This window comes from Chlamydomonas reinhardtii, chromosome 3, assembly GCF_000002595.2.
Source record: "Chlamydomonas reinhardtii strain CC-503 cw92 mt+ chromosome 3, whole genome shotgun sequence".
NCBI classification, from domain to species: domain Eukaryota; kingdom Viridiplantae; phylum Chlorophyta; class Chlorophyceae; order Chlamydomonadales; family Chlamydomonadaceae; genus Chlamydomonas; species Chlamydomonas reinhardtii.
Genome location: NC_057006.1, coordinates 4,263,635 through 4,285,377, shown reverse-complemented (window position 1 = coordinate 4,285,377; position 21,743 = coordinate 4,263,635). Strand labels below are relative to the sequence as shown.

General features: G+C 65.1%; 4 protein-coding genes across 4 annotated transcripts; 3 read left to right on the top strand and 1 right to left on the bottom strand.

The window, feature by feature from the left end:
- The first annotated feature begins 1,043 nt into the window (after positions 1 to 1,043).
- Positions 1,044 to 11,378, top strand: CHLRE_03g174500v5 (uncharacterized protein). Its single transcript, XM_043060933.1, has 19 exons — positions 1,044 to 1,282; positions 1,581 to 1,658; positions 1,796 to 1,869; positions 2,041 to 2,815; positions 3,020 to 3,195; positions 3,516 to 3,663; positions 3,809 to 3,947; positions 4,172 to 4,919; positions 5,194 to 5,424; positions 5,777 to 5,884; positions 6,230 to 6,766; positions 6,957 to 7,313; positions 7,476 to 7,841; positions 7,970 to 8,240; positions 8,545 to 8,800; positions 9,067 to 9,283; positions 9,478 to 9,653; positions 9,805 to 9,938; positions 10,108 to 11,378. Exons 1-19 carry the CDS (start codon positions 1,258 to 1,260, stop codon positions 10,740 to 10,742), a joined length of 5,451 nt encoding a protein of 1,816 aa, XP_042926062.1. The 5' UTR covers positions 1,044 to 1,257; the 3' UTR covers positions 10,743 to 11,378.
- Positions 11,379 to 11,443: 65 nt separating this feature from the next.
- On the top strand, positions 11,444 to 13,889 carry CHLRE_03g174476v5 (uncharacterized protein). The gene is made up of 8 exons (XM_001703234.2): positions 11,444 to 11,508; positions 11,596 to 11,702; positions 11,791 to 11,830; positions 11,921 to 12,128; positions 12,669 to 12,745; positions 12,896 to 13,076; positions 13,383 to 13,630; positions 13,818 to 13,889. Exons 1-7 carry the CDS (start codon positions 11,477 to 11,479, stop codon positions 13,542 to 13,544), a joined length of 807 nt encoding a protein of 268 aa, XP_001703286.2. The 5' UTR covers positions 11,444 to 11,476; the 3' UTR covers positions 13,545 to 13,630; positions 13,818 to 13,889.
- Positions 13,890 to 13,953: 64 nt separating this feature from the next.
- CHLRE_03g174450v5 (uncharacterized protein) lies at positions 13,954 to 17,347 on the top strand. The gene is made up of 5 exons (XM_001703235.2): positions 13,954 to 14,219; positions 14,391 to 14,911; positions 15,118 to 15,315; positions 15,577 to 15,796; positions 15,951 to 17,347. Exons 1-5 carry the CDS (start codon positions 14,123 to 14,125, stop codon positions 16,709 to 16,711), a joined length of 1,797 nt encoding a protein of 598 aa, XP_001703287.2. The 5' UTR covers positions 13,954 to 14,122; the 3' UTR covers positions 16,712 to 17,347.
- Positions 17,348 to 18,781: 1,434 nt separating this feature from the next.
- On the bottom strand, positions 18,782 to 21,723 carry CHLRE_03g174400v5 (uncharacterized protein). Its single transcript, XM_001703401.2, has 5 exons — positions 21,415 to 21,723; positions 20,839 to 21,066; positions 20,487 to 20,591; positions 20,055 to 20,255; positions 18,782 to 19,865 (listed from the first exon to the last, which is right to left on the bottom strand). Exons 1-5 carry the CDS (start codon positions 21,478 to 21,480, stop codon positions 19,656 to 19,658), a joined length of 810 nt encoding a protein of 269 aa, XP_001703453.1. The 5' UTR covers positions 21,481 to 21,723; the 3' UTR covers positions 18,782 to 19,655.
- Positions 21,724 to 21,743: the final 20 nt, after the last annotated feature.

Here is a 21,743-nt window from a genome sequence, read left to right as displayed (position 1 = left end):
GTAGCGGAGGGGGCGGGAAAGGCCACGTGGAGGAGGAGAGCGCAGCGCCGCCCAAGAAGCGGCGCAAGCGCGCAGGCTGAGGAGCCAGCTGGTGTCTAGGCAGCGGTCCGCGGTGGGGCTGGCCGGGCATGCGTAGCGGCATGACAATTAGTGCGGCTGTTGACAACTGTGCTGCGTCTGGCTACGGTCAACCCGGCCGGTCATTGATAGAGTGTGTACAGTCGGCTTGCGTAGCATTTTTTTAATGTTACCCGTGCATAACATCAGAGCTATAGGAAAGCATTATGCACGTACTTTTCGTTTTTCAGGGGGTGTCTGATGGCGGGGCCGGGCTGAGAGCCTGAACGGCGCTAGCAGGGCGTGGGGCTGAGGGTGCACGTGTCGATTGGCGGCGAGTGACGTGACTAGTTTGTTAGCTGCGGGTTAGCACGGACTGTGCACCCCACCCAACCGGCCACGTCCGGATTTGCGGGGATGCCAAAGGCCCCCAACATAGAGGCGTGTGCAATTTGCGTGTGCATAGTAGGCGCCCGCGTCAAGGTGGCTGGGTTGATAACGACCCGGGAGGGGAGGGCTCAGCCCTTTTCCTGCCTCCCTAAGGCAGCCACCTCCTTGTTTCTACATGGCATGGAACAATGGCGGTTAATGGCCAGGTGTACTGTGTGTCCAGGGCCCTGGGGCCAGCTGGTGACAGCTTGTCTGGACGTGATGAAGGTGCATTGTGAACGGGCGATAAGGCCGCCAGAGCCGCAACGGGCGGCCTTGCGGGCGGCTGCTCTTCACTGGTCTAGCACTTCAGGTTTTGTCGAGGGTACGCGCCGATGGCGTGCGGTTGCATCCAGTAAAAGGGGTACTGGGGTGGGAGTGCATGTTTGGCGGAAGTGGGTGTGGCGGGTTGGCCCGGCCCGGAAGAAGCGGCGGGGAGGCGACGCTTCTGCTCGCTGTCAAGCTGCACGGTTCAGCTGCTCGCCCTCGATCGGCGCGCTATCCTGAACCTGTGATGTTCTGTGCCGGCCACCACCACCAGCATATTGGATATATAAGAGCACCACGAGAGGACCGGCATGCTTCTTGAAGGACTCCTTCTCGAGCCGTTTGAGAGCATGCCTTAAAGATCGGCCAGGCGCCAAAACTGAGATAGAGGAACCGAGGCTCCAATGCAGCTGTACTGATAAGGAGCACTGGTTCGATACCGGTGGTTGAGATTTTAGGGAGCGCTCCCGCGCGAGTTGAGGGAGACCTCGCTGACAGGGAGCCATGGAGGGAGATGCTGGTGCGCCAGGTAAGCGACACCGCGGCTATGCGTGCAGGCAGGATATAGCTTCCTGTTTAATCGGGCTGTGGCGGTCCAACCTGGCTCACTAGGGCCGCCCTACCGAGCGCGAAATAGCAGCCATTCTCGCGAACGGAGTTTACAGGGCCCTCGCGTTGCACGAGGAGCTGCCTGGCGGGGGAGGAGCGTTCGGGGAACCACAAGAGCTAATTCTCAGACCGGGAATCGGGGGAAAGGTGGCGGGGGTGCCGAGGCTGACACGCACAACTCTCGAACCCTCAGCCTCCGTCTTGTTGCTGGCTTGCAGACCTCAAGCCCAAGGCAACAAAGCCTCGTGCAAACAAGACGCCTCTCCAGAAGGAGGTGCTGGAGGCTTCGTACCAGCGTGAGTGCGGGGTTGCGTACTGGCACGACGCAGCGCAACGCCAGCCCTGCCCTGCCAGCCCTGCATCCGCGACTGCCTGCATCTGGCATTCAATTTCTTGGCATTATGTGTTGCATGCGGCCCCCCTGCTCGTGCAGTCAATCAGCATCCTTCCATCGACCACCGGAAGGCGCTCGGCGACCGCATCGGGCTGACGGAGCAGGAGGTGCAGGTGCGTGGGGGCACGTGTGATGCCTCGCAGGTGTTGCCGTGCCGGGGGGGGCAAACGTGCCGACCACAGGAGGGCAGCACAGGTGTTCGGACGCGTTTGATGCAAAACCGCAAGTTGCGTCGCTGGCTGGTTACGCGGTCAATGTTGTACCCCTGGTTTTGTGATTCTCAGGCATGGTTTACCAACCGCCGGCGCAAAGACAAACTAGCTGAGGCCAAGAAGGCGACCGCCACGCCGCCGCCGGCGGGGACGCCAAGCGCTGATGCCTCCGCCGGCGCCTCCCCCGGGGGCCCAGTGGCAGGCGCGCCGGCGGGCACCATCCCGCACGCAGCAGCCGGTGCTGCGCCGTCGCCTGGTGCCGTGGCGGCGGCGTCGCCCAAGCCCAAGGTGCCGCGGGCGCCCAAGGCGCCCAAGCTCTCTCCAGCGGGCGCCTCCCCGGTCGTGCCAGGCCAGTCGCCGCCTGGTGCTGCAGCCATGGGCGTGGCCGGGCCGATTCCACGCGCCCCCGGCCAGCTGCCGCCTGGCGTGGCGCCGGCCGCCGCGCCAATGGGCGGCCCGGCGGGGTTGGCACGCCACGTACCCGCTGCGGCGCCACCCTCCGCCGCGGCAGCCGCCGCACCTGCTGCCGCCGCTGCCGAGGAGGAGGAGACGGACGACGGCGAGGACGAGGCCGGGCCTGCGGCGGCCGCGTGGGAGAACATCCGTCAGCTGTGTGTGGCGGCGCGCGCCACGCTGCCAGTGCCGTATCGCGAGGACGGCCCGGAGCTGGGCTTCCTGTTTGACGAGCCGCCCATGCCCGGGGAGTCGGCTGGCGGCGGCGGCAAGCGGCGGCGCGTGGCGGGGCCGGAGGGCGACGCCGGCGCTGGCGGCAGCTTAGGCGGGCCGGAGGGCGTGGGCAGCGTGTTGCTGCGGCGGCCGGGCGGCAACAAGCCCATCGTGGGGCAAGGTGCGCAAGGACAAACAGGTTTGGCTTTGGGGGCACAAAGAGGGTAGCCTTCCATGCAAGGCGGGGGAAGATGGGGAGTGTAGGAAATGCGTTGAGGCTTACGGACCGAGGAGGCAAGTTGCGAGGCCGTAGTCCGCTTCCTGGAGTGCCGGCCTGGGGTGCAGGCTTGCCTTATCGTGAGTATGCGCCCTTCCATCCGCGCAGAGGCGGGCCCGGTGGGCGTGATGACGGTGGCGGAGCTGGAGATGCGGCGGCAGCAGCTGCTGATGCAGCAACAGCAGCAGCAGGCGGTGCTGGATGCGGCGCGGGCGCAGGCGGAGGCCAACGGCGGCGGCGCGCCCACCGGCGCCACCGCCAAGGCCATCAACGCCATGCAAAAGGTGCGTGTGTGCTCCCCACAGCGCAGGAGCACTTCGTCTCACGCGTAGGGGCTTCTGCATTGTGTCCTGGATGGACGCACGGGGGCGGGACGCGTGGGGCTTGCATCAACGTGCTGTCAGGATATCCATGCCTGCGTGCACGGACGATGGTGGCTGGGCTGTGGGCTTACTGGCTTGGGGGCGCGGGCACGGGTTTTGGGTGCGGATGGCAGGGCAGCATACGTTGTAATGTCTGGCGGGGGGCGTGCAGCGCACGAGGCATCCTCTTTGGGTCTGACGAGCGCCCTGCTGGCCATGCAAACACGCATGCATCCCCGTAGGAGCAGGAGCGGCTGCGCAAGGAGCTGCTGAAGCAGCAGGAGCGCATGGAGCGCGAGCGCAAGCGCGAGGCGGACGAGCGGCACCGCGAGCTCGAGCGCCACCAGAAAGAGCAGCGCAAGCTCAACGACAAGATGGAGAAGGAGCGGGGTGGGTGCGACAGCAGTGTGTGTAGCTGCGGGGTAATTTGTGTTGGTGCTTGTTCTGCGGCTGCTGCTAATTGCTTATTTTGAGTATAGTTCGACGGTTCTGTTATGCGTATTGCTACACTCCCGCCTCGTCTTGTCCCCTGCAGCCAAGGAGGAGGCCCGCAAACTGAAGGAGATGGAGAAGATGAAGATCGCCGAGGAACGCGAGCTGAAGCGGCTGGAGGCGGCGCGCGAGAAGGAGCGCAAGGCGGAGGAGCGGCGCAAGGCGGTGGAGGAGCGGAAAAAGTGGGTCTGCTCGAGCTTGGGGTTGGGCGAAGAAGTGGGGCGCAGCTGAAGAATGATGGGATTGTATAGGAGGCGTAGGCATGGAGCCCAGGACATTGGCCGTACCTGACGATAGTACCCAACCGCCTCGCAACCAGTCGTTAAGACCAGCTGGGTCGCTTCAAGCCCCCCACCTCATTGACCCGCTTGCACGCCCGCCCGCCCACACGCACGCACGCACACAGGGAGAAGGACACGCGGCGCGCGCTCATCCAGCAGGAGCGGTTGGTGCTGCGGCAGCGCCACCGCGAGGGCGCCGCCGTGCCGCCCGACGACGAGGAGCTCGAGTACCGGGCGCTGCTGGAGGCCGCCGGCATCGACCCCGCCACCATCGCGTTGGACCCAGAGGAGGACGCCGCGCAGGCGGCGGCGCAGGCGGCCGCCGACCAGGCCCTGGCGGACGCCGGTGTGCCCGTGCCCGCCGCCACGCCGCCGCCGCGCAAGCGCCCGCGGCCCGACCTGCCGCGCCCGCCCTTTCCGCCGCCGTCGCTGGAGCTGCACCCCGCCTGGCCGGCGCCGGAGCGGCAGCCGCCGGCGGCGTCAACCGCCGCCGCCGGCGCCGCCGCCGCCGCTGAGAACGGCGGCGACGCCGAGATGGCCGACGCGGAAGCGCAGCCGCAGCCGCCGGAGGCAACGCCCGCCCCCGAGGGGGCGCAGCCCCAGCTCCAGTCTGACGCCCAGCCGGAGGCGGAAGCGGAGGAGGAGCTGAGCGACTCGCTGGATCCGGATCTGGGCACGGAGCTGCTGGTGTGCTGGTCCTTCCTGCAGTCCTTCGCCGACCTGTTTGGAGTGGCGGTGCCCTCCCTGGAGCAGCTGCTGGGCGGCCTGGCGGCGGGCGAGGACAGCCGCCTGCTGGGCGACGTGCACTGCGCGCTGCTGCGGCTGCTGCAGGCGGACATGGAGGACGCGCACGACGAGAAGGAGCGCGTGGGGGTGAGCGCGGCGGGGCCTTTGGGGGGTGGGGTGGGGGTGGAGGTGGGAGTGGGAGGAGGGGCGCGGTGGGAGGTGCGAGGTAGGAGGGAGCAGGTGCGAAGTGGTTGGCTTGCGTGGGAGGGGAAAGATGGGCGGGTGCGGCGCGGTATGCCGCATTTGCCGTGCCGGAGGTCGCGTGAACGCGCCTCTTGCACTCATGCTGCGCACTTGTCCTGAGTCCTGACCTGCCCCTCCGCCCCTCCGCCCTTCTGCCGCCCCCTGCCTTGCCCCGCAGCGCCCCACCGCCAACGTGCCGCACTTCATGGACAAGAGCGTGGCGGGCAGCGCGCAGCGCCTGGAGGAGGCGTGGGCGTGGGGCTTCGACGTGGACGCCTGGCGCGCGCACCTCAACACGCGCACCTGGCCCGAGGTGCTGCGGCAGGTGGCCATCGTGTGGGGCCGCGGCCGCGCGCGCCCGGCGGTGCGGCGGCCGGCGCAGGACCTGGGCAAGGGGCCGCGCATTCAGGTGGGAGGCTGGGAGGCTGCGCGGCTGGGGGCACGGAGGGAGGCTGGAATGTTGGGGGTGAAGTACCAGCGGTCTGTTGCAGCGTGGGTGTTGGGTGTGGGCGTTGGGTGCGATGGAGCGGGCTTTGACTTTGGCACGCCAGGCTTTCGTCCTGCCCTAAAGACCTCCGGGCTGGCCTCCACCTCATTTGCGTACCGGTCGCGCTCCCCGTGCCCCCACAAACCCCTGACAAGGCCCTCCACATGCCCGCCAAGCACCCGCCGCGCTGTCCCTGATCCCGATGCTCTTACCTTACCCTGTTCCCGTTGCCGCACCTCGCGACCCGCCACGCGCCACACACTCGCACGTACAGGGTATGGACGGCGAGGACGTGCTGGACGACGGCGCCACCGGAGGCAGCCTGAAGCTGCGCATGCCGCAGCGCTACACGCACGGCACAGTCAAGGCGGCGGCGTGGCAGGTGAGGAGGCACACGCGGGCCGCAGAGAAAGCGCGCCAAGCCCCTGTAGTACCAACACCCCGGTCCCTTCCCTCTTCCCTCTCCTCTCCTCCCACCTTCCCACCGCTCTCCGACCACGTGCCCTGCATCCCCAGCCCTTCACGGGCACCCCCCTCGCAGCCCCTGCTGCTGTACCGATGTGCCTGGTACAATTCCGCGTCATCTTAAATGATCATGAACGTAATTGCCCCCTCGCCACCCCTCCCCACCTCGCCACCCCTCCCCACCTCGCCACCCCTCCACCCCTCCCCACCCCTCGCCGCCCCTCCCCCCCTCTCCACCCCACGCCGCCACCTCTCGCCGCAGGTGCTGGCCAACGTGGGCCCCAACGGCCTGTCGGTGGGCGACCTGGTGCGCCGCATCCAGAAGCAGGGCCTGCGCGAGATGCGCTCCAGCAAGACGCCCGAGGCCGTGGTGGCGGGCAGCCTGGCCCGCGACGTGCTGTTCACCAAGGTGGCGCCGGCGACCTGGGCCCTCACGGCCGTGGTGGACTACCACAAGCGCAAGAACGAGGCGCGCGAGCGGCGCGAGGCGGCGGGGAAGAAGAAGGGCAAGGCCGGCGAGGGCGAGGGCGCGGGTGCAGGAAAGGCGTCGGATGGCGGGGCCGCGCCGGGCGGAGATGGCGGCGACGCGGAGATGGCGGACGCCACGGCGGGGGCGGAGGAGGGGCAGGTGAAGGAGGAGGCGGGCGTGAAGAAGGAGGGCGGCGCCGGGCGCAAGGTGAAGAAGGAGCCGGGGGCCGCGGCGGCGCCGGGCGTGAAGGAGGAGCCCAAGGAGGATGCGACCGGCGCCGCTTCGCCGGCACCCATGGACACGGACGCGCCGGGCGACGGCGTGAAGCAGGTGCGGCTGGCGGCGGGCTCCAGGCGCATGCGCGAGGGGAACTCCTAGCCGCCAGTGGGCTGCGCCTGGCACGGGGGAGCCTGATCCTCAGGCTATTACACAACAGCGTCATATGACACTGCTGAACGTGTCGCAGCGCCCATTGTTTTGCATTACGACACGCCCGCCATCCGCATTTGCTCAACTGCAGGAGCCCAAGGACGGTGGCGAGGCCGGGCCCAGCTCCGGCGGCGCCGAGGTCAAGACCGAGGAGGGCAAGGACGGCGCCGGCAACGAGGAGGAGGAGTACTCGGGAGAGGAAGAGGAGCAGCAGCAGGAGGAGGAGGAGCAGCAGGCGGAGGAGGAGACCGCCTCGCGCGGCGCGCGCGACGCCTGGGTGGCGGCGCTCTTGGAGGGCGGCTACGGCTCTCTGCGGCTGCGGCAGCGCATCGAGGCGCTGTCGTTCCTGTGCCACGCCGTGCTGGACGGCCCCACGGTGCGCGCCAAGCTGGAGCTGCGCACGGAGGAGGCCATGGCGCGCAAGAAGGCGGTGTTTGAGGAGGCCAAGGTGGGGAGCAGGAGGCGGAGGAGGGGCGCGGCGGGGGGCAGGGGCAGGGGCGGGGCCGGGCCTTGCTGTGGTTTGAGCGTTGGTCGTGAGGAATGGTGTCGAGGTGCCATGGCCACGTCTGCACTATCGCTGTTGCTGATGCGTCTCTCCTCTCCTCCACAGAACGACAAGCGCAAGCGGCAGGAGGAGGCGGCCCTGCGCGCCGCCGCCGCGGCCGAGGAGGCCCGCAAAAAGGCGGAGGCGGCAGCCGCCGCGGCCGCGGCAGGCGGCGGTGCCGCGCCAGGCGGTGACGGCGCCACCCCGGTGCCCGGGTCTCGAGGGGCCACGCCTGCGCCCGGGGCGCCTGTGGATCCAAAGGCCATTGCAGCTGAGCTCTTCGGCGCCGGCGCGGCGGGTGCAGGGGCCGGGGCGGCGGCCGCGGTGGTCCCGACGGACCCGGCCAAAGCGGCGGAGGAGGCGAAGCGGCGGGCGGAAGAGGAGGAGGAGGACAAGATCAAGCGACAGCAGCGGGCGGAGGAGGTCCGACGGGTAAGACTTGGGCGGCTGGGGCTAATGCACATCGTGCCTGCGGAAGCTTTCTAGCGAGAGCATTATGCCCTGAAATGTGCACCTCATGGCGTTCAACACACTGCACTCTTCACGCTCGGCCACCGCAGATTGACGAGGAGTGCGCCATCCGCGCCGAGCCGCTTGGCTCCGACCGCCGCCACAACCGCTACTGGCTCTTCACCAGCGGCAGCCCTGACGACGCCGGCACCGCGCGGCTGTGGGTGGAGCTGGCGCCGGAGGGCCGCTGGCGGTTGCTGACCAGCCCTGAGGCCTTTGACCAGCTGGTGGCGGCGCTGGAGCCGCGCGGGCTGCGCGAGGGCGCGCTGGCGCAGGCGCTGGCGCGCGTGGCGGACACGGTCAAGGCAGCCATGCCCGGAAGTGAGTGTGTGCGGCGGGTGGCGGGTGGGGAGCAGGAGCAGGAGCGGGAGCGGGAGCGGGAGCGGGAGCGGGAGCGGGAGCGGGAGCGGGAGCGGGAGCGGGAGCGGGAGCGGGAGCGGGAGCGGGAGCGGGGGGAGGGCAGGATGTGCAGAGACAGCTCTCCTCCTTGGGCTGGGACTTGCAACTCCCCTGTCCATGAAACAACGCGCGGCGCCTCTACCAACCTGAATGCCGCCACCGCCCTGTCACTCGCCCCTGACGCCACTACCATCCCCTCCTGCCCCGCCACCATGTTCGCTCGCAGTTGCACCGGTGGCCGACCCCACGCCCTATGACGCGCTGCCCGACTCGGCGCGCGCCGCGCTGGAGGCCACAGCGGTGCAGCGCGGCGCCGTGGCGCGGCTGGCGGCGGCTGCGGTGCTGGCAGCCGATGACGACGACTACACGGAGGGGCTGGATTTCCTGGAGGCGGACAGCGGCCCCGTGTCGGCGCTGAAGCGCGACCTGCTGCGCCTGGAGGCGGCGGTGCCGGCGGACGCCATGGCCGAGTCCTTCCACAGGTGCCTTGCATGACTGTTCGTGTGTGTGTTTGATTGTGTGCATGTGTATGTTGGGGTTGTTTGGTTGTGTGTGCCATGGGTAGGACCGCCCAGCAGCCAGTCGTGTCCTCGGGACTGGGCTCTCGCTGCGTCGGCACACCCCTCTGCTTAAGTAACACACCTAAATAACAGCGTGAAGCCTTCCCCCACCCTTATCAATTCATCATGAATGTAACACCCTCCCTCACCTCCCTCCCCGCCGCCCGCCCTCCCGCCACCTGCTGCAGCCTGTCCTGGAAGGAGCGGGTGATGAACGCGCCCGGCCTGCCCGAGCTACGTGCCTGCCTGGGGCAGCTGGAGGCGGCGCTGCTGGCCTCGCCCGACGGCACCACGCCCGGCCTGCTGGCCACCGTGTTCCACCGCAACCCGCCGCTGGTGCGCGGCGCCTGGGTGGAGGTGGGCCGAGAGGTGGCCACCGCGCTGCCGGGGCACGCCAGCAAGGAGGTGAGGGCGGGAGGCATGGGCGAGGGCGTGGGCGAGGGCGTGGGCGTGGGCGTGGGCGTGGGCGTGGGCGTGGGCGTGGGCGGCACCAGCTGGTGTTGCTTTGTGTTGAGTTCCAAATGTGGCTTTGCGTGAGATAACTGGCTGGCGGCTTTTGAAGTATAGCTGCCGGGTTCTTGCGCCTTGCCCTTGCCCAGATCCTGCCGCCGGTGGAGCGGCCGGACGGTGGCCCGCCGCCTGAGCCCAACGACGAGCCGCTGGCCTGGCTACCCGCCACGCTGCCGGCGCTGGCGCTTCGGCTGCTGGCGCTCGACGCGCATATCGTGTACCGCGAGGGTGCCCCGGCGGGGCGGGAGTGCCTGGCGGGATACAGGTGCGGCGGGGTACGGGATGCTGGCTTGGGAGACGCGCTGTGACGCTGCGATGTGTAGTTAGCTGGTATCCGCGCTACAAGGACCCGTGACTGGGTACCGTACAGTGCATCGTTGCGGTTGTCGCCAACTCTGCTCGCTGCGCTTGTGCAGGTACACGATACGGCCGGCGCCCCTAGACGCGCAGCCGCTGGCGTTGCCGGCGGGCGAGGACGACGAGCTGGTGCCCGCGGCATCGGCAGCGCTGCCGCTGGCGGCGGGCGGCGGCGCGGTGGTGCTCACAAACGGTGGGTGTAGGGCATGGCCACGCATGCCGCCACAAAATCGGTACCAAACAAGGGTGGCGGCACGCTAGCCGCTGAAACTGTACACCCGCAAGTGCTCGTGATTGCCACGTGCCTGACTTCGTCCCGCCTCTCTGTCTGATTCACCGCCTGTCTGTGTGTGTCGACGCAGTGCTGGCCGACCGCGGCCGCGTGCGCGAGGCCAACCGCCGCGTGCCGGAGCTGCCCGCGGAGGTCATGGCCATGCGCGCGCGCGACTTCAGCCTGCCTGTGGACGACATCCGCGAGCAGGTGGAGGAGGCGGAGCGCGAGGGCCTCTTCAACGTGGTGCCCACCGGCACTGGCACCTCTGGCAGCGCCGCCGCCGTGGCGGCGCTTGCCGCCTCCGTGGGCGGCAGCAAGAAGAAGGGCAAGCCCCTGCCAGTGGCGCTGCCGCCTGGGGCCACCACCAAGCGCAGCTCGGGGTCCAAGTCGGTGGTGATCGTGCGGCAGCCCACGCCCGGTGTGGGCGCGGCAGCGCCGGGCGGGAAGAGCAAGAAGGGCGCCACAGCGGCGGGCGGTGGTGGCCGGAAGGGCGCCGCCGCCGCCGGCGCAGCGGCGCCCAAGGCGGACAAGAAGGGTGGGACCAAGTCGAAGAAGGCGGCGGCCGCGGCCACGCCGCCGCCGGCTGCGGAGGAGGATGCCGACGACGACGCGGGTGTGCCGGCGGAGGGGCTTGATGAGCCTCTATACCTGGAGGATGACTGGGAGGATGAGGGCAATGAGGAGGGACTGGACGACCCAGATGACTCCGACTATGGCTTCTGAGTCGTCGGGCGTGGTCGGCACTAAGCGGCCAATGAGTGGCCTGTCGCGCCTGCGATTGCGCTATGGCGTTGCGGCTCGGTGGTGCGGGTTAGGGATGGCGCATGAGGCGGGGCGGCCGGGTTTGTTTTCGTGGGTTATGTTTGGGGTTCTAGAGCAGGTTGTGGAACTGCTTACTGCTCGCAGACGGCAACTTAAAGTTGAGGTCGGCACAAGGTGTCGGCAGTGTCAGGTGCTGCGGCCAGGATACGCAAGAGAAGAGCGCGGCGTGGGTGCAGAAAATGATGGCGTGGCACTTTCACAGATTTGTCCTAGTGCGAGGAGGCTCAGACAGAAGTTTACTCGGTCGGGTCGTTTATGCGTGCCGTTGGTGTGCAGCAGTGACTCGGGGCTTGCTGGCCTCGACAAAGCAGCGTCGAGCCTCATAGCCTCGCAGGTAGGAAACATAGTTTTGTTTTGGAGTGAAGCGCGTGTTGTGGAGTGAAAGCGCGTGTGGCTGCTTGTGTGAGCCGGGAGGTGCTGTGACGAGCCCGGGATAGGGGTTAAGCAGCCACGGGGGTAGGCGGGAGCACGGGCGGGAGCTGTGAATGTCAGCCGGGCACACACAAATGCTGCTTCGCGTTGTAATTCCAGTCAATACGTGTCTACAGCTCCACTTGTTTGCTGTGATCACATCCAAGAGCCCCAGAGCCTCAGTTACTCAGGTCTAGGTCACCGCAAAAGGAAGTGCTCACAAAATGGCTGCAAGCTACTGGGACTCGCACTGCTCGTGAGTAACTGTTCGGATTTCTGACGTGTGCTATTCTTTGCAGCTGAGCGGTCAACCCTGGCAATTGTGCACAATTTTTGTGTGCAGGCGCAACCTCGTCTCGAAGGAGCAGCTAGAGAACTCGCATGCAGAAGACAGGCTCCTGGGGCTGACAAGGGAGCACATCCAGCAGCTAAACGTGTTCTTTTGCACAAGTAAGGGCGATGGGCTTGGACTCAGCTGCTCACTTTCCGAGAAAGCCGCTCTTCCTGTTCACCGCTCATATACAAACATTCTATGTAGGTATCGCGGAGCTTGCCAAGCAGCTCAAGCTGCGCCAGAGGTAAGCGCCAGCGACCTGGCCTGCGCACCGACATAGGGCACCCAGCTGTCTTACACTCCTTGGCGCCTCCCTGCACACCTCTTACCGCAGGGTGGCCGCCACCGCCATGGTTTACTTCCGGCGCACCTACCTGTGCAACAACTTCTGCCGCATGGACCCGCGGCTGGTGTACGTGGCCAGCCTGTACCTGGCCTGCAAGGCGGAGGAGAGCCTGGTGCAGGCCAAGCACCTGGTGGGTCACGCCAAGAGCTACCGCAAGTGGCCCTACGACGTCAAGGACCTGCTGGACATGGAGATGGTGAGAAAGGGCGCTGCAGAGCATCGTGGTGATCATGGTTTGAGAAGAGGGGGCCGGTGCTGAGGAGGCTGTGCCCGTTTGACCTGTGCCTCATCGCCCGCCCTCTCAGTATGGCGTTGCAGAGGCTAGTAGGCTTGGAGTTGGCGAGGGGTTACCATTTACTTTAGGTCGGAGCGGTCTTGGGGTGCTGGGTGCGCGGGCTTGTCGTTGCTTCCGGCTCCGCGGAGGACTCTCCTGCTGCCTGTCGTGTCGTGGGGCTTGCGTGCTGGTGGGTCCTGTCCGCGTGTTTGGTGTCTGGTGCGGGTGTTTCTGGAATGGTGCTTGCTTTATCACTCTGCGCTATCTGTCAGTTGCGTAGTTGAATGATTGGGATGAGCATGAGGTCTCGGCTTACGGCTCGTTGCTTGCCTCGCCTCCTGCCTTCAAGCATCCTCATCTGCCGCCTCCACGCAGGGCATGCATGCCCCACCCGTCCCACTGCAGCCACACTCACCCTCATCAAATTAAGCACCCACACCGGCACTTTCGCCGCTGCCGCAGGTGCTCCTTGAGGACCTGGACTTCAACCTGATTGTGTTCAGCCCCTACCGCGACCTGGTCACCTACCTGGCCGACAGGTGCGACGGTGACGGCCGGACGCCGCATCATCCGACACCGTCTCAAACCCCTTCTAGTCGCTAGGCATGCGCAGCCACCTTAACCTGCATTTTGATCGCACCCGTGACCACGCCTCCCGGCCCCACACGCCCCGTGCCTGCCATGCGCAGCGGCGTGGAGACGCCCTGTGCGCAGCGCGCCTGGGGTGCCCTGAACGACTCCTACCGCTCCGACGTGAACCTGCTCTACCCGCCGCACGTGGTGGCGCTGGGCTGCCTCTGCCTGGCCGCCGGCTCCTGCAACGTGGACCTTGCGCCCTGGCTGGGCAAACTGAATGTGGACCTGGGGCAGGTGGGCGGGCCTGGGCCCTGGCGGAGATGGGCGACGGGCGGGAGGATCGTTGTATCAGAGGCTCAGGATCAGACCTCGGGGGAGGGCTGAGAGCCCGGCGGAGTCAGGGATGCTGAGTGGTTCGGCTGGCCTTTTAATAAAGCGGGCTTGGATGCTGGCCGACTGGGTACGCTGCGCGCGGCGTACCTACGCGCGGAAGCGCCAGGTGGCCGCAGGGGAGACCTGTGTACGCCATGACCCCGCGCCTCTCCCAGGGCTACATTTTGCCTGTCGGCCCGACCAGCCCGTCCCCACGACTGCGCGCAGGTGGCTGCGGTGGTGACGGACCTGACGTCCATGTACGCGCAGCAGGCGGCGGTGATCAGCCTGGAGGAGTGCAACCGCCGGATCGAGCTGGTGGGCACGCGTTGGGACAGCTCGGCAGCCGGCAGCGGCGAGCGCCGCCACCAGCGCGTCACCTTGGCATGAGGTGCCTTCGGAGGAGCCGGAGGCCGCGGCTGCTAGGGCCGCAGGATGTGGATAACTGGCGTTGGGCCGGCACCAGGAAAGGGAAGGTAAGGACTAAGGACTACCGGCATGCGAGGCCAGGTGCTGGGAGGCCGGGGTCTTGAAACGGTGACAGCGTTTCCTGGGGTAATGGGCATGTTAGAGAGTCCGAGCAGCCAGCGGTCTTCTGGAGGTACAGATTTAACCATACACGTGATATAACCTCTTCGCACGTCGTGCTCTACCAAAATGCAGGTACAAACTTGACAACGCCATCAACTGAGCTGGCTTGAGGGCGGGACGGTTGCAGGCGCGCTATCGCCCAGGCCCGCAGGTACGTGCAATCTCAGTTCATTACTAGCACTCGAGTACCCAATTGAGCCTTTATCTGGGAATGTCTAGACCGCGTGCCCGAGCCTGTAAGCTTGCAGCCTGCGCTTGCGGCCGCGCAGCCCAGCGGTGCCCAACGGCTTTCAACCGTAGCACGCGCGAAAACGCGCGCTTGCGAGCCACATACATTTTCTAGCTGCAGGGCAGCCATGTATAGCCTTTGCATATAAATGTTGGCGCCTCATTGTGGGCGCGGCCGCATGAACGGATCGTCGGACCAAAGCACCGGCGCGCGCCTGGTCCGTGGCCGCATTGTGCTCGTCAATTGTCTGTGTATGCGTAGTCGCGCCAAACTTAGCCGTATGTTGCGCGCAAACGAAAGGCCTGGGGCTGGCTGGTAGTTAGCGACGTCTCGTCATTTTCGAACCGTCGCCTTTCGCACTCGCGATGTTTTCTAGGGATATCACCTTAATTCCTATTCTTGTTGAGGGCCGGCAGGCGCACAGGCGCGCGATGAGATCAGTGGCCTCGCTCGCGATGAGCCGGCCGGGAGGCCCCAGGCCAAGTCCCCCGTAGCCCAAGCCGACAGGGATATTACCTGTGCCGGTGCTACGAATCCATATACAATTCTCTCTGCCTCCCAAGCTCCCGCACCTTCAGCCCTCTTACTGCTTTTTGCTCTTTCGCGGCCTAACACACTACCAGAATCAACATGGGTCAAGCAACTTCCGCTGTTCACGCCAATTCTCGAAGCGCCGCTTCGGCGGCCCTTCTCGGCGCTCGCCGCTCGACGCCCAAGGGTGCGATTAGCAACGAGTGCGTTTGTTGTGGCCAATGGTGAGCATGCAACCGGGGGGAAGCCCGCGGCTTCGGCGCCCATCGAGATCCAGCCGTCGTCGCCGTGGTCCAGCGCTTCCAACAAGAAGCCGCTGGCGCTCAGCCCGCGCGGCCAGCTGTTCTCTGACCGCTACGCCGAGCGGATTGGCTCCATCGATGACGCGTTCGACGAGGACGTCCTGGTGAGTTGTGCAGTGCTGAGACGGGTGATCGGAACATTAAATCAAGCAGTTTGCGAAAGTTCGCGGGGGTTCAAAGGGTCCGTTTCAGTCGACCGCGCGGGGACCACGTTGCACACAAGTGACAGGCGTCATCGCACCTACTTGCGAGGCCCTTGGACACCACCCTTACCCTCCTCCCTCCCGCCCTTGTGTACCACCACCCGCAGTTCAAGGTCGATGACGTGGCTGCTTCCCCCTCAGTCGCGGATGCTTGGAACGCGGTTCCCCCGACGCCCAACGCATCTGGTCAGGACCTGGCAGCACCGGCGCAGCGTGCTTACTCGCGCGCGGTCTGCCTGTCGTTCGGCGGCAACGCCCCCGCCGCCAAGACGGCTCTGAAGGAGGAGGGTGGTCTGGAGCTCAAGGTACGCTGTTAGTTGGGGAGGGGCGCAGCGTGGCCTGTGCTTTGCTTTCTTGTGGTGGATGCGGGGTCGAGCGGCGGGCTGTGTACATCCAGACTGCATCTAGGGACTTGAGGCTGCCATGAATCCTCAAGTGTGGCGAACAGCTTCCAGTATTCTTACTCGGCCGCACTTCTCGGAGTGTCATGGCGTTACGACCACGCCTGTTCAGTGCTGATGTTAAACATGCCCCCTTACTTTGCCCCGCCCTTGTGAACCCCTCAGGTGCAGCAACTGGTCGCTGACTTCAACTTGCCCGCTGTGGCGCAGCAGCTGCACACCGTGCTGCTGCTGGAGCAGCTGGCGTCGCACCTGCGGTCCGCCGGCCTGGCGGTCGAGGTGATGTCGCCGCCGCGCCCCGACCAGCGCTCGCCGCTCACCACCCGCTCCATCCGCGACCCCTTCCTGGTGGTCAGCGCCGAGTCGGTCTCCTCCGATGTGGACGGTGAGCTCCCGCACCCGCAGACTAGCATTTTGTATGCATTTATGCTTTTTGCGGCTGCGGTTGCCGTATTACTTTCTGGCGTCTGCCAGCGGCCAGCTCTTGGTTGTCGTCGTACTCACCCTCCGGCCTCCGCTTTCCGCTACCGTGCGCACAGGTGCTCGGGACGCCTCGAAGGAGGTTGAGACCGTGATTGTTGACCCCGCTCTGTTCGCGCACCTGGCCCTGGCGCCCGCCACGCCCGCCTACCTGCGCACCCTGCACTCCATACTGCCCGGCCCCGTCGCCCCCGTCGTCGCCGATGCCGACGTGACCGACGCCACGCCCCTCTTCACCGTGGTCGCCCGTACCCGCCTGGTTTCGCTGGTCAAGTCGCTGGCACCCGCCGTGTCGCTCAACTTCAGCAGCCACGGCATGGAGGTGCCCCCCTGGCGCCGCACGCCCGCGCTGCTGCGCCGCTGGGAGCCGGCTGAGAAGCTGGAGCAGCGCCTGGCGCTGCGCGCTGACGTTGCCGCCGACTCCGGCAGCCTGTGGGGCAGCGCCGCCTCCTCCGAGGCCTCCTCCGCCCCCGCCAGCCCCATCGTGCCCGTCTTCGGCTTCGCCGTCGTCGCTGAGACCGCGTCCGCCTGGGCCACGCCGGCCGCCGCCGAGGACGAGGCGTTTGGCCCCGCCGCGGCTGCTGCCACGCCCGCCATGCTGGCCAACCTCTTCCGCCGCGTGTCGTCGGCCAACTCTGAGGCCTCCGCCAGCGACGCCGGCAGTGCGGCCTGCAGCGACGCCGGCCACGCCAGCGACAGCGACGAGGAGGAGGATGAGGACGTCATCTTTGGCCTTTCGCCCGTCAGCTTGTCGGGCCTGGTGGACGAGGCGGCGGCCGAGGCGGCGGATGAGTGCGACTTTCAGGCGCTCAAGGCCTAAGGTGGTGATGGGGTAGCGTAGGCGCGGAGTAGACCGGCGGGTGAATGGTCTTGCGCTTGCTGCCGTTGCTGTTGGAAGATTGACGGCAGCGCGGGCGAGGCGGCTGGGCTCCTGACGTTTGGCGGGGCGAACCGGGTGGCGGCGTGTTCCAGGCACGGCGATGCGCATGCTCGGCTTTCTTTCACATGGCCAACAGTTTGAAGACACACATTCTGACTTGTCTCTGCATTCACGTTCGGTTAATTGTTGGTTTCTCCTGATTTTTTGGAATGGCTACTGGAAGCAAGGAGTGGGAGCGGGAGTTGTTTGCCTACTGGAAGCGGATTCCTCTCCATTGAATAGTGGCGTACCGAGTGTATAACTTTTAGTACCCAAAAGAGAAGCTGCGTGTCGAGGCTATGTGGATGCCCCGGTTGAGGTAGAGATAGGCAAGGGGCGCGTAGCCCCGAAATGGCTCCCTGGTCCCTTTGGTAACTGCATGTGGTATTCACTGCCTCGCCCATTGATTTTGAGGGTCTGCTATGCCAGACATGGAACCACACGGGACCCAGTCTTTTTGCCTGAAGAGAGAGATGCTGATTCATCCTTCGCCTCAAAAGAGGCATGACCCTACATAGTGTGTAACGCGTACATAACACGATGCGGTACCTCTTAACCTCTGGCATGCGTCAAGCGAGCTCTGGTGGGTAGAATGCATCGACACGGCTTCCGCTCAGCCGCCAGAGGATACGCGTGCAGCGCGGTGGCGAGTAACTCAAAAGCAGGGCTATCCTTCCGCATGCCCGGCGAAACGAATGCCGAGGCTACAATTCCACATGCCCACCTGATAACGACAGCACAGTAGGTAGGAACTATTGAACCAAGATCAGTCCAATGGGGGACCATATCCGGCCAAAACAGAACCTGCCCTCCCCCTGGTTGGCTGCCGGGCTTTCCCACCGTCCCACGTTACGCACAACAATAACCCAAGCCAACATTGCCCCGTCAGCCGTCAGATCTCCATCGACAAGTAGCAGGCTGGCACCGTGCGCACCAAGTTGACCGAGGCACCTGCGCACCGCGGGTGAGTGCCAACCCATGGGCCCGCCAAATCCCCACTGAGCGAGCAGCTGTGCGCACTACCGTACAAGCGCCGTAACACGCCGCCCAACTTATGCACAGTGAAAGCGGCGGGGAACGGACGTCATCGGACCAGTTATGTATGCGCGAACTGCCGCAGGCCCGTGGGCAAAAGGGTGCAGTCCAAGGATGCATGCGGCAGATTCGCACACAGGAGGATACCCGCCCCTGGATACGTATGTACGAGACGGTAAATTGCTTGGGTAGGCTGCTGGCTTGGGCAATTAGGCGTTGACGAGGCAAAGAAGGCTGGCAGCTGACGGGCTGAGTTGATGGGTTGCAGCGTGACGTGCTGTGATTGCACAGCATTGTACGGGCACGTGATGGAACATTGTACGGGCACGTGGCACATGTGCTATGCTGGTCCTTGCGGCCGGCCCGCTTGCTTGCTGGCCTCGTAGTTGGCTCGGCTCACCCATGCTCAGCATTCGTCACATCTCTCCGCATTTCGTTGGCCTTAACGCCAGGGCTTGCCTCTTCCAGGGATAGGCCACCGCCGCTGGCGAGAAGGGCCCTCACCACGTTCTCGCCCGCGACATTAAGGGGCCCAAAAATGCCTAGTTCTTAGCGTTCTTTGGGGGGAACGGTCCGCTTCCCCCCAACCCCCCAGGAAGGGGTACTTGGCGAGATTCGGGGACCATATGCAGCCCCACGCGGCGAGAATGCGCCCCCGGAAATGCCCAGTCGTCATTCTTCCCCGAGCCTTGCATTGGCGCCCGTGCCTTGCCGCTCCCTCCGCTCCCAGACGATGCAAGCCCTGCTTAACGCTCATCACGGGGCTCCGCAACCCATCGCATTGGATGCCTCAAGTACCGTATCCCAGATCCAACACGGTGTCCTCGTGATGAGCGCCCTTAGCTTGCTGCTGCGGCGTTTTTATTGCCCTGCCGTACACAGACTCCTTCTACAGTATCATCACCACAGAATTGGGACAACTGTGAGCGAGGATGTATAATTAGTGTATTACACAACCTTCATCTATATATTCGAGCCTATGCGGCTCTCCGGCGTGACAGTGTCGCCCCGCACACTGTGTCCACCCCTACACCTCCTACACCGCAGATTGTGTTACCGCTATAGTCGTCAACCCCGTGCGTGGTCACCCGCCACCGCCTAAATGCTGAAATAGCTTGTGCTATGCTAAGGCTTCTAAAGACGTTTGCGTCCACACGAACAATGTAACAGCTTCCAGCCGTGTATCACTGCTGGTGCTCATGCTCGTGCCCCTGCCGGCGCCAGACAGCCGGACCCTGACGGACCAGGACGGACACCATGTTTAACGTTGCCTAGCTCTCTATCCTTCTCACCACCAGAGCACTGCCTCAAACTTTCAGGAACTCTCTTGGTACGCAAGATTATGAAACAAAGAACAACCGCATTCCCATGGACGCAAGCGTACACACCAAAACTCGCCACGGGAATCCTACCGTGCGTGTCTGCTGTGCACTGCGCAGCAGTGGGTGTCGTTTTGACACGCGTTGGTCTAGAAGATGATGCCTTCATGCAGATTGGTTCACTTGCCGACTGGGGACCGCCGCCGCATATGCGGCCACCAATGCTTTTATACAGTGCTTACCACAATAATTCCGCGTTCATGCTGTGAGAAATACGTGCTGACAACACACAGCGCCTACGCCGCTACCATAGGCCCGCAACGCGCCTGCACACACGGGCTGCTGCCTCCTATATGAATGGCACAAGCGATCGCTCTCCATCATCCGTCTATCCGTACACACTTCTCGCTGCTGATTCTGAAGCTGGTTCTCGTTCTCCTGCCGCGCGCCAGGCAGCAGGCTCTCCGTGCAACAGACGCCGTACCAGGCTTTCAAACGCGCACTCCGCCCTTGGAGTAGTAGCCGGGCACGCGCTCCGTGACCTTGCTGTCCTCATAGATCTTGACGCGGCGAATCGGGGGGGCGTAGCAGTGCAGCGTCACCCCGCCCTCGGGGCCCTCCTCGCCAGCGGCCAGGGCGGGCATGCAACACCCCACGTTGTGCAGCGCCATGGAGTCGTTGATGTAGCCGGCGTCACCCACCTGGAAGGAGTTGTAATGAGGAGGGAAGGGAAGGGAAGGGAAGGTCAGCGGCCGTGCGCACGTGACAGTGCTGAGCGGGGCAAGCAAACACGGGAGCAGCATGGTGCATGCAACACACAACCCTGCAGCCGCTAGCTCCCATCCAAGCCACCGCCGCCAGCGCCACAAGCCGGAGCCTCATGCACTCACTCGCATGTCGGACACCTGTGTGGGCTCCACGTACACAGTGCTGCCATCGTGCTCCGAGGCCGCGGGCGCGGGGCAGCCGGGCGGCGCGGACGCGCGCTGGAACTGCGTCTCGCGCATCTCGCCGTCCAGCACCGCCAGCCAGCAGTGCGCGTTGGCGTGGTTGTGCACGCGGCTGACTTGCCCGCGCTTCCAACAAAGAACCTGCGTGAGCGTGTGTGACAAGTGCGATTAGTAGCTTGCGTGAGTGACAGCAGGTAGGGTTTAAAGACGGTGTCAGGTACGTACGCTGCACGCACCCAGCCAGCTCCCACGGCCAGCCCGTGGCAAGAGGACTTTAAAAGGTACCGTACAGGCACAGGCACTGAGCCACTGGCGGCAACCCACAGCAGCAGTGCGCCTCATGCCGCATGCAGCACCGGGGGGTCCACTCACAATTAGTTCAAAGTCCTCATTGGCATCCACCAGGTTGCGCACGTAGTGGATGTCGTTGAACATGGCGTAGCGTCGCCAGTCGCCCGAGTTGGAGCTGGTGTAGGCCTGTGGGCAGGGGTGGCAAGGTGCGTGGGCAGGCCGGTGAACATAGGTATCGTGGAGAATAAGATAGCGGCTGCAGCGTGCAGCGGGCTGACAGACATGACACCGCTGTGCCCTTCCCACGAAGGGGCTCGATAGACAAGCCCAGTACATGGCACGCACGCCAAAGCTCGCCGCTAGCATTCCCTTCCTCTAATCAGCGGCCTCGCCCGCAAGCAAGATGGCTGCACGCGGCCTCGCTCGGCCTCACCGAGAGTAGAGCCTGCACGCGGGCGCTCAGCCGCGCAGCGGACTCGGGCGTCTGGTCCACAGCGTTGATGGCGACCTGGCCAGTGGCCTTCTCCTCGTCAATGGCGCGCTGCAACGCCTGCAACAGCTCCGGCATGGAGGTGGGCGCGGCCGCCGTGGCGGGCGGGGCGGGCGCAGCCGCGGTGCAGGCGGTGTCCGCGCAGCGGGCCTTGCTCTCGACCTCGTTGCCCTGTGTGAGCACGTACGCCGGGGCGCAAGCGGTACAGCCGTGGTTAACTTGCGTTGGTGTGGCTATTGTTGGTGGTGCAGCATGTGGCACTAAGAATGCAGCAGCTGGCCAGCAGCGACACTGAACAGCTATCCAGGTACCGCGTTGTGGCGCCCGAGCCCGTTGTGCGTGTGCAAGCCCGCTCGACAAAGCGCGTGGGCTCTATTGTATCATTATCAAGGCTGATGGTTAAAGGCGCCTGAAGCGACTGGGTTTCTGGGTTTCTGGGTGCCTCGGACGCGACTGGTGGGTCGGTGCACTTGCGCGTCGATTCTGGTGCTGGATGGCAGTGAAGCGCGCGCAGCTCACCAGCAGCTTGCGGTCGACCACAACGACACCGTCCTCGTTGATAGGCATAGCGATGATAGAAGACATAATAGATTTTGCAGTGATAGGACGAAACCGTCGAGCTACAAAGCAAAGGCCGCTTGCAAGATATAAGTATTAAAGAAGGCTTGGTTGCTAGTGTGTAACTGTGTGGATTGTTAAAGCGCTTATATTGGGGAATGTGCCCACCGAAGATGTTGCGCTTCAGCTGTCGAAACGCTACTTCAGGCCACCAGGCCCGAGCCCGGGCTATCGCAACCGACAAGGACTATATATCGGTACGCGGTGTACATCCATGAAATAAAGTAACA